The sequence below is a fragment of the Pseudorasbora parva genome, chromosome 2 (assembly GCF_024679245.1).
Source record: "Pseudorasbora parva isolate DD20220531a chromosome 2, ASM2467924v1, whole genome shotgun sequence".
NCBI lineage: Eukaryota > Metazoa > Chordata > Actinopteri > Cypriniformes > Gobionidae > Pseudorasbora > Pseudorasbora parva.
This window is the reverse complement of record NC_090173.1, coordinates 10,402,293-10,414,495: the sequence shown is the minus strand read 5'-3', so window position 1 is coordinate 10,414,495 and position 12,203 is coordinate 10,402,293. Positions and strand designations below refer to the sequence as shown.

Here is a 12,203-nt window from a genome sequence, read left to right as displayed (position 1 = left end):
CAGTAAACGATTGTGTCGGGCTAGATGAATGGCCAATTACTGGCCCGCAAAAGCAAAACAAGCGTCACCCAGTGGCGCGAAGAGTGTCAATGTTACTAAATAACACAAAATAAGTATTTGAACATGTACTGTATATTCATGTACTCCATTGCTGTATTGATTAATCCTAATGTATACAATACATACAGCCCCAGGGGCCACTGGGAATTTTTTTTAAATGTTGAGCCCTGCTCATATGGCAGACCACAGCCATACAATTATGACACACAATTAGGGACAAGTCAGGATTAGACAGTACAACAGTCAGAGGAGACAAATTGAGTTTTTGTGTCAGGAGAACCAGTGGAGAACAGGGCAGGTGTTTCGGTGAGAGACCAGTGTTAGCTAATGATATTACATTATTGTGGCGGAGGGGGCGTGGTTCTGCGAGGTCTGCAGCGGGAGAGAGAGCACAGAGCGGAGCGGCAGGTAAGTAGGTCAAGCACAGATGACGAACACCTGTTTCTGATTGCATTGATTGGCGTGGAGAGAGCGCATTTAAGCCGCGGCCGGGAGAGAGTTGAGAGAGAGAGTTGGACTGGGACTTCGCGAGTATCACCTGCCATTGAAGAGAGAAACTGAACCTGTTGAAAGAGAAACTTCGATGACGACCCTGAGGCATTTATCAAGTTGTTCGAACAAGCGTTTATGTGTGGATGCCTCTTGGGGAAAACGAGAGTGGGAAGGTGGCGGTCGCTCAGGCGGGGGAGGTTGAGCTGAGACCACTGGGCACTGATCCGGGGGAACAGAGCGCTCCGAAAACGCCAGTGTTTTCGGAACGTGATGACTTTCCCTTTGGAACAGTCCCAGGATGAAACGCTAAAAAAATGCATTTAATCAGGTCTGTGCCATCGACGGCCGTCTCCTTTGCCCTGATCACCCGCTTACTTTTCCCTATTTTACTCTATTAAAAGACAGGTTGTATCGGGTGACCCAAGACACCCAGACAAAGCGAACTACAACCCAGTTGTTAGTTCCGAAAAGCCGTCGGGAAATGCTTTTACAGGGGGCTCATTACAATCCGATGGCCGGGCATTTAGGGCAAGCAGCGACACTAAACCGTCTCATGGCCCGATTCTTTTGGCCCCGCAAGCCTCCACGGGGGTTTTCCCCCTCCGAGCTTCTCTATGGCCACCAGCCTCGGGGGGTGCTGGATGTCCTTAGAGAGGCTTAGGCGGACGGACCTTCCACGGGCAAGAATGAAATTCCGTATGTCCTGGACCTGAGAACAAAACTCCACACGTTGGGGCGGCTATCAATGGAGAATTTGTTACAGGCCCAGGACAGACAGAGACAGCTGTACAACAGAGAGGCTAGACAGCGTCAATTTGCACTGGGAGATAAAGTGCTGGTATTACTCCCCACTTCCAGCTCGAAATTACTCGCAAAGTGAACTCAACTATGAGGTGGTACGATCAGATAGGGACGGAGCCTGACAAATCTACCACCTAAACCTCTTAAAAAAAATGGTCAGAGGCGGAGTCGGTGATGCTGGCGATGGTGGAGAGGGGGATCTCAGGCCAGAAGCGGTTCAAAAGCCTCGATCTCTCGCTCTGGCCCCAGGGGTGGATCACCTCTCAACCTCGCAGCTCACCGACCTGAGAGTTTTACAAGCAGATTTTTCGTACGTCTTCTTGCCCCTACCGGGTCGTATCGACCTCATTCAGCACCACGTTAAAACCGAGCCGGGCGTGGTTATTTGCAGCTGGCCGTACCGTTTGCCGGAACACAAGAAAAAAGTAGTTCAGGCGGAATTAGAGGCAATGATGGATATGGGGGTAATAGAGGAGTTTAACAGTGATTGGGCTAGCCCCATAGTTTTGGTTCCAAAACCTGATGGCTCGGTCTGATTCTGTGTGGACTATCGAAAGGTGAACGCGGTGTCGAAATTTGATGCGTACCCAATGCCAAGGATTGACGAGCTGCTTGATCGTCTAGGGACCGCTCGCTTTTATTCGACACTGGACTTAACAAAGGGATATTGGCAGATCCCCTAGCCTGAGTCGGGCGGTGGGGGTATGTGGCGGAGGGGGCGTGGTTCCGCGAGGCCTGTACCAAGAGATGGAGAAAGTAGGTAAAGTGCAAATGACTAACACCTGTGTCTGATTGCAGTAATTGGTGTGGAGAGACAGCTTTTAAACGGCAACAGAGACAGAGGAGATTGATAGAGACCAGGACTGGGACTGCTGCTGCTAACGTTGACACGGGATACTGAGCATTTGAATGAGCTGAAGCTGACGAGCTGAGAAACGTTGCCTACCGAGTTTTGAGTATATGAAAGAGAAGCGCCCTTGTGCATTGTTTATGTTAAAGAGAAGTGTGATAAATAAAAGTGTGCAGTCCCAGTCTCGCCGACCCCATCTTCTTCCTTCCAACACACACACGAACCTTGTTACAACATCGTATCGCGGGGATTATAATCCTCCGGTCTAAATGAAACACCACACACACCACCGTGTGTTTCAAAACAGATGCAGAAGTGATGTCCTGTCTCTTCACCTGCACAAAACATGCACATGCAGGTTTTTCCAAAAAAATGTTAGGAAACCTGTGGACTCAATGTCCTGACAGGCTGGACACAATAATTTACAATGACAATGATAAATTTAAATTGAAACTACCGAAAATACACAGACTCCTACTGAATACCAACCAATTCTGCACTGAGCCAACGCAGAGCCCCGCACACGACTCCCTCTCGTGACGTAATGTGACGCGATGTTGAAAAAACGGCCACCTTATCTACTAAATTTGTGCTCTTATGTTTTTTTTAAACCAGTTTAAATCCTGCATTACCTTTTCATATGGTCATAGTTTCATACAAGGTTATATATTCATTTTGAAAAAAAATTAACCTGCAATATACCACTTAATTAAACTGGATGATGTCTTCTGTAGAGCTGCATTAACACTGATCTATAAGTAACTATTAATATACATACATACAGGGCTTGACATTAACTTTTTTGCTCACCAGCCACCGTGGCTAGTGGTTTTCCAAAGTTACTAGCCACTCAGCGTTTTCACTGGCCACAATTTTGCAGTTTGGAAATTACATCTTATATGATTAAAGTTGACTTTGGCATGCCCAAATTACTTGATTTTGAGTCATTTTACTTGATTTTGAAGATTTAAAACCCTTTCAAACGTTCACATGTAGAGTGAAATAACGTAGCCTACTCTACATTAAATTAAGCTTCACTGCACTGAAGCTATACTACCCCCCTATAGGAAATGTAGCAAGCTAAGCTACAGCAACTTGGCAAAAGAAGTTAACTACATCTAAGCTAGTTTTTTTTAATTTAATTTTACATTGAACCAACTTCATTCCAATCAACGCTATCTCTGTGATCAATGAAATTCGACAGACAAAAAAGCAGATAGACATGCATACTTTTTCCGTTAGGCTATTCAAAAATTGTCGAAATCGATTTGGCAACACAAACATGTGATCCATAATATTAACAAAACCAGGTGTCGAGTGTGTGTGTGTGCTCATCTGTATGTGTATATGTGTTTGCATTTATGCTCAATTTAGACTTGGGCACTTTTGCAGGAAACTAAGTTAATTACAACTCAACTCAGCTCAGCTCAAAGTAAGCTACAGTAGCAAAATAATTAAGACCTGCTCCAAATAGTACCAACATGGAAAAAAACAAAACGTGGCTATATTTGTGTTTGTGTGTGTGTGTGTGTGTGTGTGTGTGTGTGTTCTCCATGGAAAAGTTTAATTCATTTACAGTCTTGTTCAAAATAATAGCAGTACAATGTGACTAACCAGAATAATCAAGGTTTTTCGCATATTTTTTTATTGCTACGTGGCAAACAAGTTACCAGTAGGTTCAGTAGATTCTCAGAAAACAAATGAGACCCAGCATTCATGATATGCATGCTCTTAAGGCTGTGCAATTGGGCAATTAGTTGAATTAGTTGAAAGGGGTGTGTTCAAAAAAATAGCAGTGTGGCATTCAATCACTGAGGTCATCAATTTTGTGAAGAAACAGGTGTGAATCAGGTGGCCCCTATTTAAGGATGAAGCCAACACTTGTTGAACATGCATTTGAAAGCTGAGGAAAATGGGTCGTTCAAGACATTGTTTAGAAGAACAGCGTACTTTGATTAAAAAGTTGATTAGAGAGGGGAAAACCTATAAAGAGGTGCAAAAAATGATAGGCTGTTCAGCTAAAATGATCTCCAATGCCTTAAAATGGAGAGCAAAACCAGAGAGACGTGGAAGAAAACGGAAGACAACCATCAAAATGGATAGAAGAATAACCAGAATGGCAAAGGCTCAGCCAATGATCACCTCCAGGATGATCAAAGACAGTCTGGAGTTACCTGTAAGTACTGTGACAGTTAGAAGACGTCTGTGTGAAGCTAATCTATTTTCAAGAATCCCCCGCAAAGTCCCTCTGTTAAAAAAAAGGCATGTGCAGAAGAGGTTACAATTTGCCAAAGAACACATCAACTGGCCTAAAGAGAAATGGAGGAACATTTTGTGGACTGATGAGAGTAAAATTGTTCTTTTTGGGTCCAAGGGCCACAGGCAGTTTTTGAGACGACCCCCAAACTCTGAATTCAAGCCACAGTACACAGTGAAGACAGTGAAGCATGGAGGTGCAAGCATCATGATATGGGCATGTTTCTCCTACTATGGTGTTGGGCCTATTTATCGCATACCAGGGATCATGGATCAGTTTGCATATGTTAAAATACTTGAAGAGGTCATGTTGCCCTATGCTCAAGAGGATATGCCCTTGAAACGGTTGTTTCAACAAGACAATGACCCAAAACACACTAGTAAACGGGCAAAGTCATGGTTCCAAACCAACAAAATTAATGTTATGGAGTGGCCAGCCCAATCTCCAGACCTTAATCCAATTGAGAACTTGTGGGGTGATATCAAAAATGCTGTTTCTGAAGCAAAACCAAGAAATGTGAATGAATTGTGGAATGTTGTTAAAGAATCATGGAGTGGAATAACAGCTGAGAGGTGCCACAAGTTGGTTGACTCCATGCCACACAGATGTCAAGCAGTTTTAAAAAACTGTGGTCATACAACTAAATATTAGTTTAGTGATTCACAGGATTGCTAAATCCCAGAGAAAAAAAAAATGTTTGTACAAAATAGTTTTGAGTTTGTACAGTCAAAGGTAGACACTGCTATTTTTTTGAACACACCCCTTTCAACTAATTGCCCAATTGCACAGCCTTAAGAGCGTGCATATCATGAATGCTGGGTCTTGTTTGTTTTCTGACAATCTACTGAACCTACTGGTAACTTGTTTGCCACGTAGCAATAAAAAATATACTAAAAACCTTGATTATTCTGGTTAGTCACATTGTACTGCTATTATTTTGAACAAGACTGTACATCAAGAGGTGGCCAGGCTGGACCCCGATGCTTTTAATAAGAGGTGTTTATTCAAGAGACACAATAGATTATTTTAATACTTGAAGACGATTTCTCTTTTGTCACAGCGTGGATGACGCGCGTGCAACAGCGAACTGAGCGCTCGGAAACAAACGTCAACTATTAGATAGTGCGCGTATCCACTGCACGCGACGAACCCGTCTTTCCGCGCTCATTGCCAAAGGAGTCCTTTGAAAGGCTTGCGCGCATCTGTGCGCGTCTGTGCGAGGCAGAAAGGAACGTAGAAAGTGAAGTATATCCGCGACTTGGCAGTTGGTTTCCAATTTGAGCTTGATCTTCAGAAATTTAGCGATGCTACTGCCCAACACTGACAAGGAGAACTGATTGTGCGTGTGACAGAGCTTCTGCATGCTTTTGTTGTCATTCAGCGCGATTCCGCCTATCCCACCTTCACTTACTGCAAGTTGATCGATAAAGAATTGTAAGACAATTTTAATTTTGTGATACGACGGTCTTCGCATTTCATTTGGCTGTAGGCTGAAATTATATTCAACCCGCCAAAGTGGCCAGTGGGAGTGGCTGCCTTACCCGCCACAGCTGAAATCTACCCGCATTTGGCAGGTTGGCGGCTGTGTTAATGTCAAGCTCTGCATGCATATATCGTAAAACTAATCCTGTGAGATTGAGATGCTGCTAATTGGGTGATTTTTAGCTCAATGTTTTGGTTTTAAATCAATGATGCCCTCTGTCCGTAGGGAATAAAGATGGCCGCTCAAATTCTTCCGGTGGCTTCCCCAATTGATGGCAGTTTTGATCGTCATGAGAGATCCAGTGATGATATAAATCAGTGGCATTTTAGTTGAGTTTTAAAATGTTTAATATTCAGTTATTGATTTTAATGGACTGAGGCTACCGGATGACATCAAAACTTTAACTGGATGATGGTTTTATGTATTCTGTAGAGCTGCTTTATAGCTGAATTGATACTGCTGAATATCTTTTAATTGCGTACACAAATGAGCGTTATACGCTTTGGGGCTGTTATACAAATCACATTAAATCAGTATAACAAAATCCATCTTAACTTCATCAGAATTACACTTGGAGTACAATTGCCTAAATAATGTTATGAGAGTGACAAAAACATGTTTCAAATGTTCTACAGAAGAAAGTGAGTCAAACAGGTTTAGGTGAGGTACGAATTGTTTATTTATTAACATTGTTTCATGTCTATGCTTAAATATTACATGTTTCAGTTTCATGTTATTTATTGTTAATCATGTACAGTATAATATCAATTGTTATTCATTTTACTTGTCCACTATTGGCATTTGTGTTTTAATCATGTAAAAGTGAAATCTACTACAGCTCAGACTGCTCACACCATTACACCACAAACCATTAATGTTGTTTTTTTAAGTATACAAACAGATTTACATAAAGTAAATAAAAAAGCTAAGTAAAAAATTACAACATTTTCGAGTAATTTGTTCTATAGTAATACTAGATTATTCTTTGTTTTGTCATGCTCCATTTTTTAGAATGTCTATACTCTTTCTTTTAATAATTTGTATTGTGTGAAGTGAGCGACTGGAGAAACAGATCTTTTCTCCAAAACCAATAAAAATGTTTTCTTGTACATATATCTATTAAATTGAATCTAAAAACCAGTAAATGCTGTAAAATATAAACTGTTAGCCTAGAAATCTAGACGCACCCTAGCGGCAGCAAATCTAATCTGCCGCGAATGTCGTCTAGCAACTCTCAATACCTTCTAAGCTGTAAAAACCAATCTCTGGTCAGGCCAATCACATAAAAACTTCATAAAACTTAATTTTACATGTATTAAAAAATATCTAAACTCTCAAGAGCATCCTTTTTTAAGTATTTTTTCCATTCATCTGGAATCTCACCACTCCCCTTAAATGTTTTCTCGTAGTATTTTCCTAGATTTTTCTGGAATCTGCACACAAACCACTTCCAGTAGGGCAGCTCAGAGAGGTCAGAGGTGATGCTCCAGTCGGCATAAACTCCTCCTGCCTTTCTGTATTCTCGCCAGAGTACTGTATCATCTGAGGCATTAGGATAAAAAGAGCGACTGCTCGCCACCACTGATGTGCAGATGCTTGTAGACAGGTTAGTTGTATTCCTGTAATACATCCCACTTACTCCAGTAACACGATGGAAAGGAACGCTGTGATCTTCCTCATGGTTTTCTATGGTGTTGGTGCAGATGGCTCCACAGAACGGACACTGAACCCAACAGCACTGACAGAAGTGATCAATCAGAAGCTCATCTGGCCTGAACTTGAGGTCCAGTTTTTGGTCAAATGTCTCTGTGTTAAATCTACTGCTGATATCAGACATAATAGCAGGAAGTTCTTGTCTTATCACATCTTCTAGGAGGTTGAAATCATCAACATCATCACGCTTCACTCCACTGAGGTCTTTTTCAGAGAAGATCAGCTCATCTGAGAGCCGCTGTGTGAAACTCTTCAACCACAGTCCAGCATCTCCGCTGTTCTCTTTAACATGTTCAGTAGATTCATGAGCTGTTTTCATGATCTTCTGCTGCAGGAGTTTAATGTTCTCCTTCATCTTTGGTGAAACAGTGTCACTGAACTTATCATTGATGTACCGACTGACTTCATCTCTGATGAAACTCTTGAAGTAATCTCTGGGGTTATGAATGTAGTTCATGTATTTGTCAAAGTCCAGCTGTTCTGCCAGTGTCTTCAGGATGTGTTTCTCAATATTGGATCTGTTTCCTTTCAGTGATTCACAGTTTGATCTCATTTCATCAGCCAGTTCACTGGCAGTCTTCTTGTAGACGCTCTCCTCAATGGGCTCTTTCAGTTTCTGACAGATGATCTCTCCAAAAATGGCAGCTGATGTTGCTCCATTAAGATATTTTTTAAAAATACTATAGTACTCTTCCCTCTTCTTCTCAACATATATTACAGGATCGTTGGCTTCCCTGAACATGATCTGTTGGTCATTAATAGTCTTGTTTGCTCTCTTACAGATGAAAAGAACCAAATCCATGAAGAATTCAGTCTTGAACACATATTTCAGTGACACTTCCTCATGTTGCATTACTCTCTTCTTGATGTAATCTATGAGTTGCTGAATGCAGCTGATGTTGTAGCCCATCTTAGAAATGTTAAATGACATGATCAGTGTGTCTGTATGCTGAGCAATATCTGTGACTAATGCTCTTATTTGGGCTTCATCCTCTTTAGATAGAATGTTACCTAACTTCTTCTGAGTTTCTCTGTAGACATTTGTCAAAGCTCCTGTAAATCCACTGGACTTCTTTACCTTTATGTAATCTGAATAATTCTGCACAGTAAGGATATCCCTGCTCTCCTTCCAGGGGTCTACAGAAACACTTCCATAGATCTCACTGAGGATCTCTCTCACATCTCTCATTATGTCACTGTCTCTGATTGGAGAAGTGTCCGAGATGATCTTCTTCACACTCTGTTCCCAAAACAAATCAAACGCTTTCTTCAGAGTTTCTTCGTCATTTGCTTTGTCTTTCAGTTTTAAGGCAAGTTCTTTGCTCTTTTCAAAGAGAGTGTTTTCATGATTTGTCCTCTGAGCATCAATCTTTTTCTTCATGTCTCGCTGCTGAAGAAACACATTTAATTTCCTCTTTGTTTCTCTCACAATATTTTCCTGAACATAATTAATTTTGATTGTAAATGATGTTTTCCACTGAATCAGTATATCTTTATCTTTGTCTTTTTCAAATAATTCAGACATTGATTTCTCCACTTCTTCACTTGTCTTCTTCAGTTCTCTTTGAAGATTAGTTGTCTCAACCTCATGAATTTTTTCATTTTCTATTTGGTTGTGTAGTTTGTTCTCAGTTTCCCTCATGGCACTGCGAAGACTCCAGGTCCACTTGCTGTATTCTGTCTCCAGTTTCCTGTAGGCTGAAATCTCCAGAGAATTTCTGAAGCTGAAGATGAATCGCTCCTTCAGTAAAGCCTCCCAGAGATCTTTAATACGATCTTTTATGTCTTTCAGAATCATTATGTGTGATTTTGAGGCATGAGTCATAATCAATTTCTTTAGTTCTTGTACGTTCTCGCAGTAGTTTGGGTTTGGTGGTGCCATGGGTGGGCTGCCCTCCCAGAGCTGAGCGAAATACTTCACATCATTCTGAACATCAAATCTAATGATATCACTGAAACATTCAGCATCACTGTCTTCCTCTTTAGCAGCGAGTTTTGTCATCTCATCCAGTGTCTTCTGCAGTCGTCTCCTTCCCTCCATGTTTTTCTCTCCAGCTGTGATGTCTGAAACGTTCTGATGCACAAACACACAGCTGGGATTCAGTCTGGTCTTTTTCATCCTCATGAAGGCCTGAACAACAATCTGAAGAATGTCCTGCATCTCAGATGGGTTTTCTCCGAAGATGTTGATTAATGTCAGATTTCCAAGACCAACAACAAATGTGGCCAATTCATTGTCATGATGTCTGGTTGATCTTCCAGCCAGTTCTAGAGCACGAAGTCCCTCCGTATCAACAACCAGAATATAGTCAAAGTTCATCTGTGTTTTCATCTCGTCTGACACTTTGACCAGCTGCATGAAAGCTCCTCTGGTGCACCTGCCAGAACTGACGGCAAACTGGAGTCCAAACATGGCATTGAGCATGGTGGATTTCCCAGAGCTCTGAAGCCCTAAAACTGACAGCACAAAGACTCTCTTGTGTCCCAGTTTCTGGATGAGTTGATCTAGAACAGCAGAGATCCAGATCAGAGGAACATGAGCAGCATCTCCATCCATCAGCTCCAGTGGAAATCCAGAGATCATCATCTCTGCTGCAAGACTTGGGAGAGAGAAGTCAAACTGTAGGTCTTTCTTGTTCTTCTTCACAGATGAACATGATTCATAGATCTGACCGATCTCCCTCATGATGTGCTCCAAACCAAAGGATGCAGCTTGAAGATCCTCAGATATTCTCTCAAGTTCAGCTTGTTCAGTCTTGAACTCCTCTAATTTTGCAATAATATCTTTTAGTTTTACAACTGTTGACCACTTTTCATTATACTTTTGGAGTAGATCAGAAAGATCAGTTGAGATATATTCATCAAGAAGGATTCCAAGATATTTCAGAAAAAACTTCTTCTCATGTTCATCATTTGAGTTCATTTCTTTAATAAAGAGCTTAATAAACTCACATATGTCCGATTCATGCTGCTGTTCACGAATTTTATTCATATCTGTTCGTTTTCCACTGATGTTTTTTTCATCTGTGTCATCTCCTTGAGGTCGATGTAGTTCTTTGTTCTTCTCACACCACTGATGCCACAGTTTCCCCTGACGGGGCAGAAATGATTCTTTGATTTCTGTCAGATGTTTCTTCTCCAGTAAACTCATCATCTGCTGTGCTGCTTCTCTTCCTCTCCTGCAGTCATCATCATCTTCCTCATCTACTCTGATGCCTGTGTGTTTGGACACATCTTCAAGTCTGAAAGAAGAAGATGATTCTTGGAGACAATCATTTATTGCTCTTCTGAGTTCGTCAGATACATCTGACTGATTTCTGTCCTTCAGACCAATCTTGAATTTCGCTTTATTCATTTGCATTACAGTAGATTCATCTTCTGTAACAAGACAAATGAGTGGCTTTCCATTTGTGTACAGGTTTTGGATTATTGCTGAACTTCTGTCATTCCTGTCCAGTCGTGGTAGAAGAATAACATTGACTGAGGCCATTTCAGTGAGGATCTGCAGCTGTTTCTCATGGTCTCCAGCATCACCGTGTAGATTACAGAACGCAACACAGTCAGTGAATTTATCCGTGTTTTTCCCAGAGGGGCAGAACCAGGCGATCTCCACCACCCCATCCATCAGGACTCTGGTTCTGCTGCTGCCCGGGCAGTTCCTGTGGAAGAACGTGTTGTGTTTCTCATTGATCAGATTGTTCATCAGCTGAGACTTGGATGAAGACACAGAGCCAAACCGGAAGAAAGACACCATTGGAGTTTGTGCCTTATAGATCGACTGGGTTTGACTGATGATTTTTTCATTGCTGTTTTTCTTCCAGCTCTTGTTGATTTGTCTGAATGTCCAGAGATGAAACTCAATCTCTCTTGTGAATGGATCAGGAACAAGCAGAGGCAGAGCGTACTGACACTGGGACAGTTTAGTGACCATCAGCTGCTTCAGGAAACCATCAGCACAATGAAACACGGCCATCTGAACATCCATCGGGTGGATTCGATCAGATTGACTTGCTGCTTCATTAGAGAACGATTTTACTTCAAATATATCACTACTGTCTTCAGATAGGTCAGAGTCTCCTTGTTTTGTACGATCCAGTTCATTGATATTAACATGAATGTATCTTGCTCTGTAGTTCATCATCAGTAGTTTTTGTATGAAACTCAAACCAAGTTCCTCTTCAGCACAGGATTCATGGGACTGCAATGAATGTTCAGTTATCTGAAGAATTTCTCCAGCTCTTAGTTTATCTTTTCTGTGAATAAGTCTTTGAAATAGATGCTCTATGTTTTCTTTCTCAGTCTTTTGCTGCTGTAGATTTTGTCCAATGTCCTTTTCTCTCTGTTTAACAGACACAATAATAATAGATGTATTTTATTCAGTCCCATTCTCACAGAATCTCATTCAGTATTGATTTGATTGTGTTATTGCATTTTATCTTAAACTTAGCCATATTAGAAGATGGTTTAATTTCTGTATTCATTAGTTTTCTTTCTCTCTCAGGATTGTAATTATGATATTATTAAAATAATATAGATTTTATTTTTGT

The 12,203-nt window shown here is 41.2% G+C and overlaps 1 protein-coding gene across 1 annotated transcript; it reads right to left on the bottom strand.

Moving 5' to 3' along the window:
• Positions 1 to 7,016: 7,016 nt before the first annotated feature.
• Positions 7,017 to 11,883, bottom strand: LOC137050131 (interferon-induced very large GTPase 1-like). The gene has a single exon (XM_067428742.1). The coding sequence runs from the start codon at positions 11,795 to 11,797 to the stop codon at positions 7,259 to 7,261; it is 4,539 nt and encodes a 1,512-aa protein (XP_067284843.1). The 5' UTR covers positions 11,798 to 11,883; the 3' UTR covers positions 7,017 to 7,258.
• Between the last annotated feature and the right edge of the window lie 320 nt (positions 11,884 to 12,203).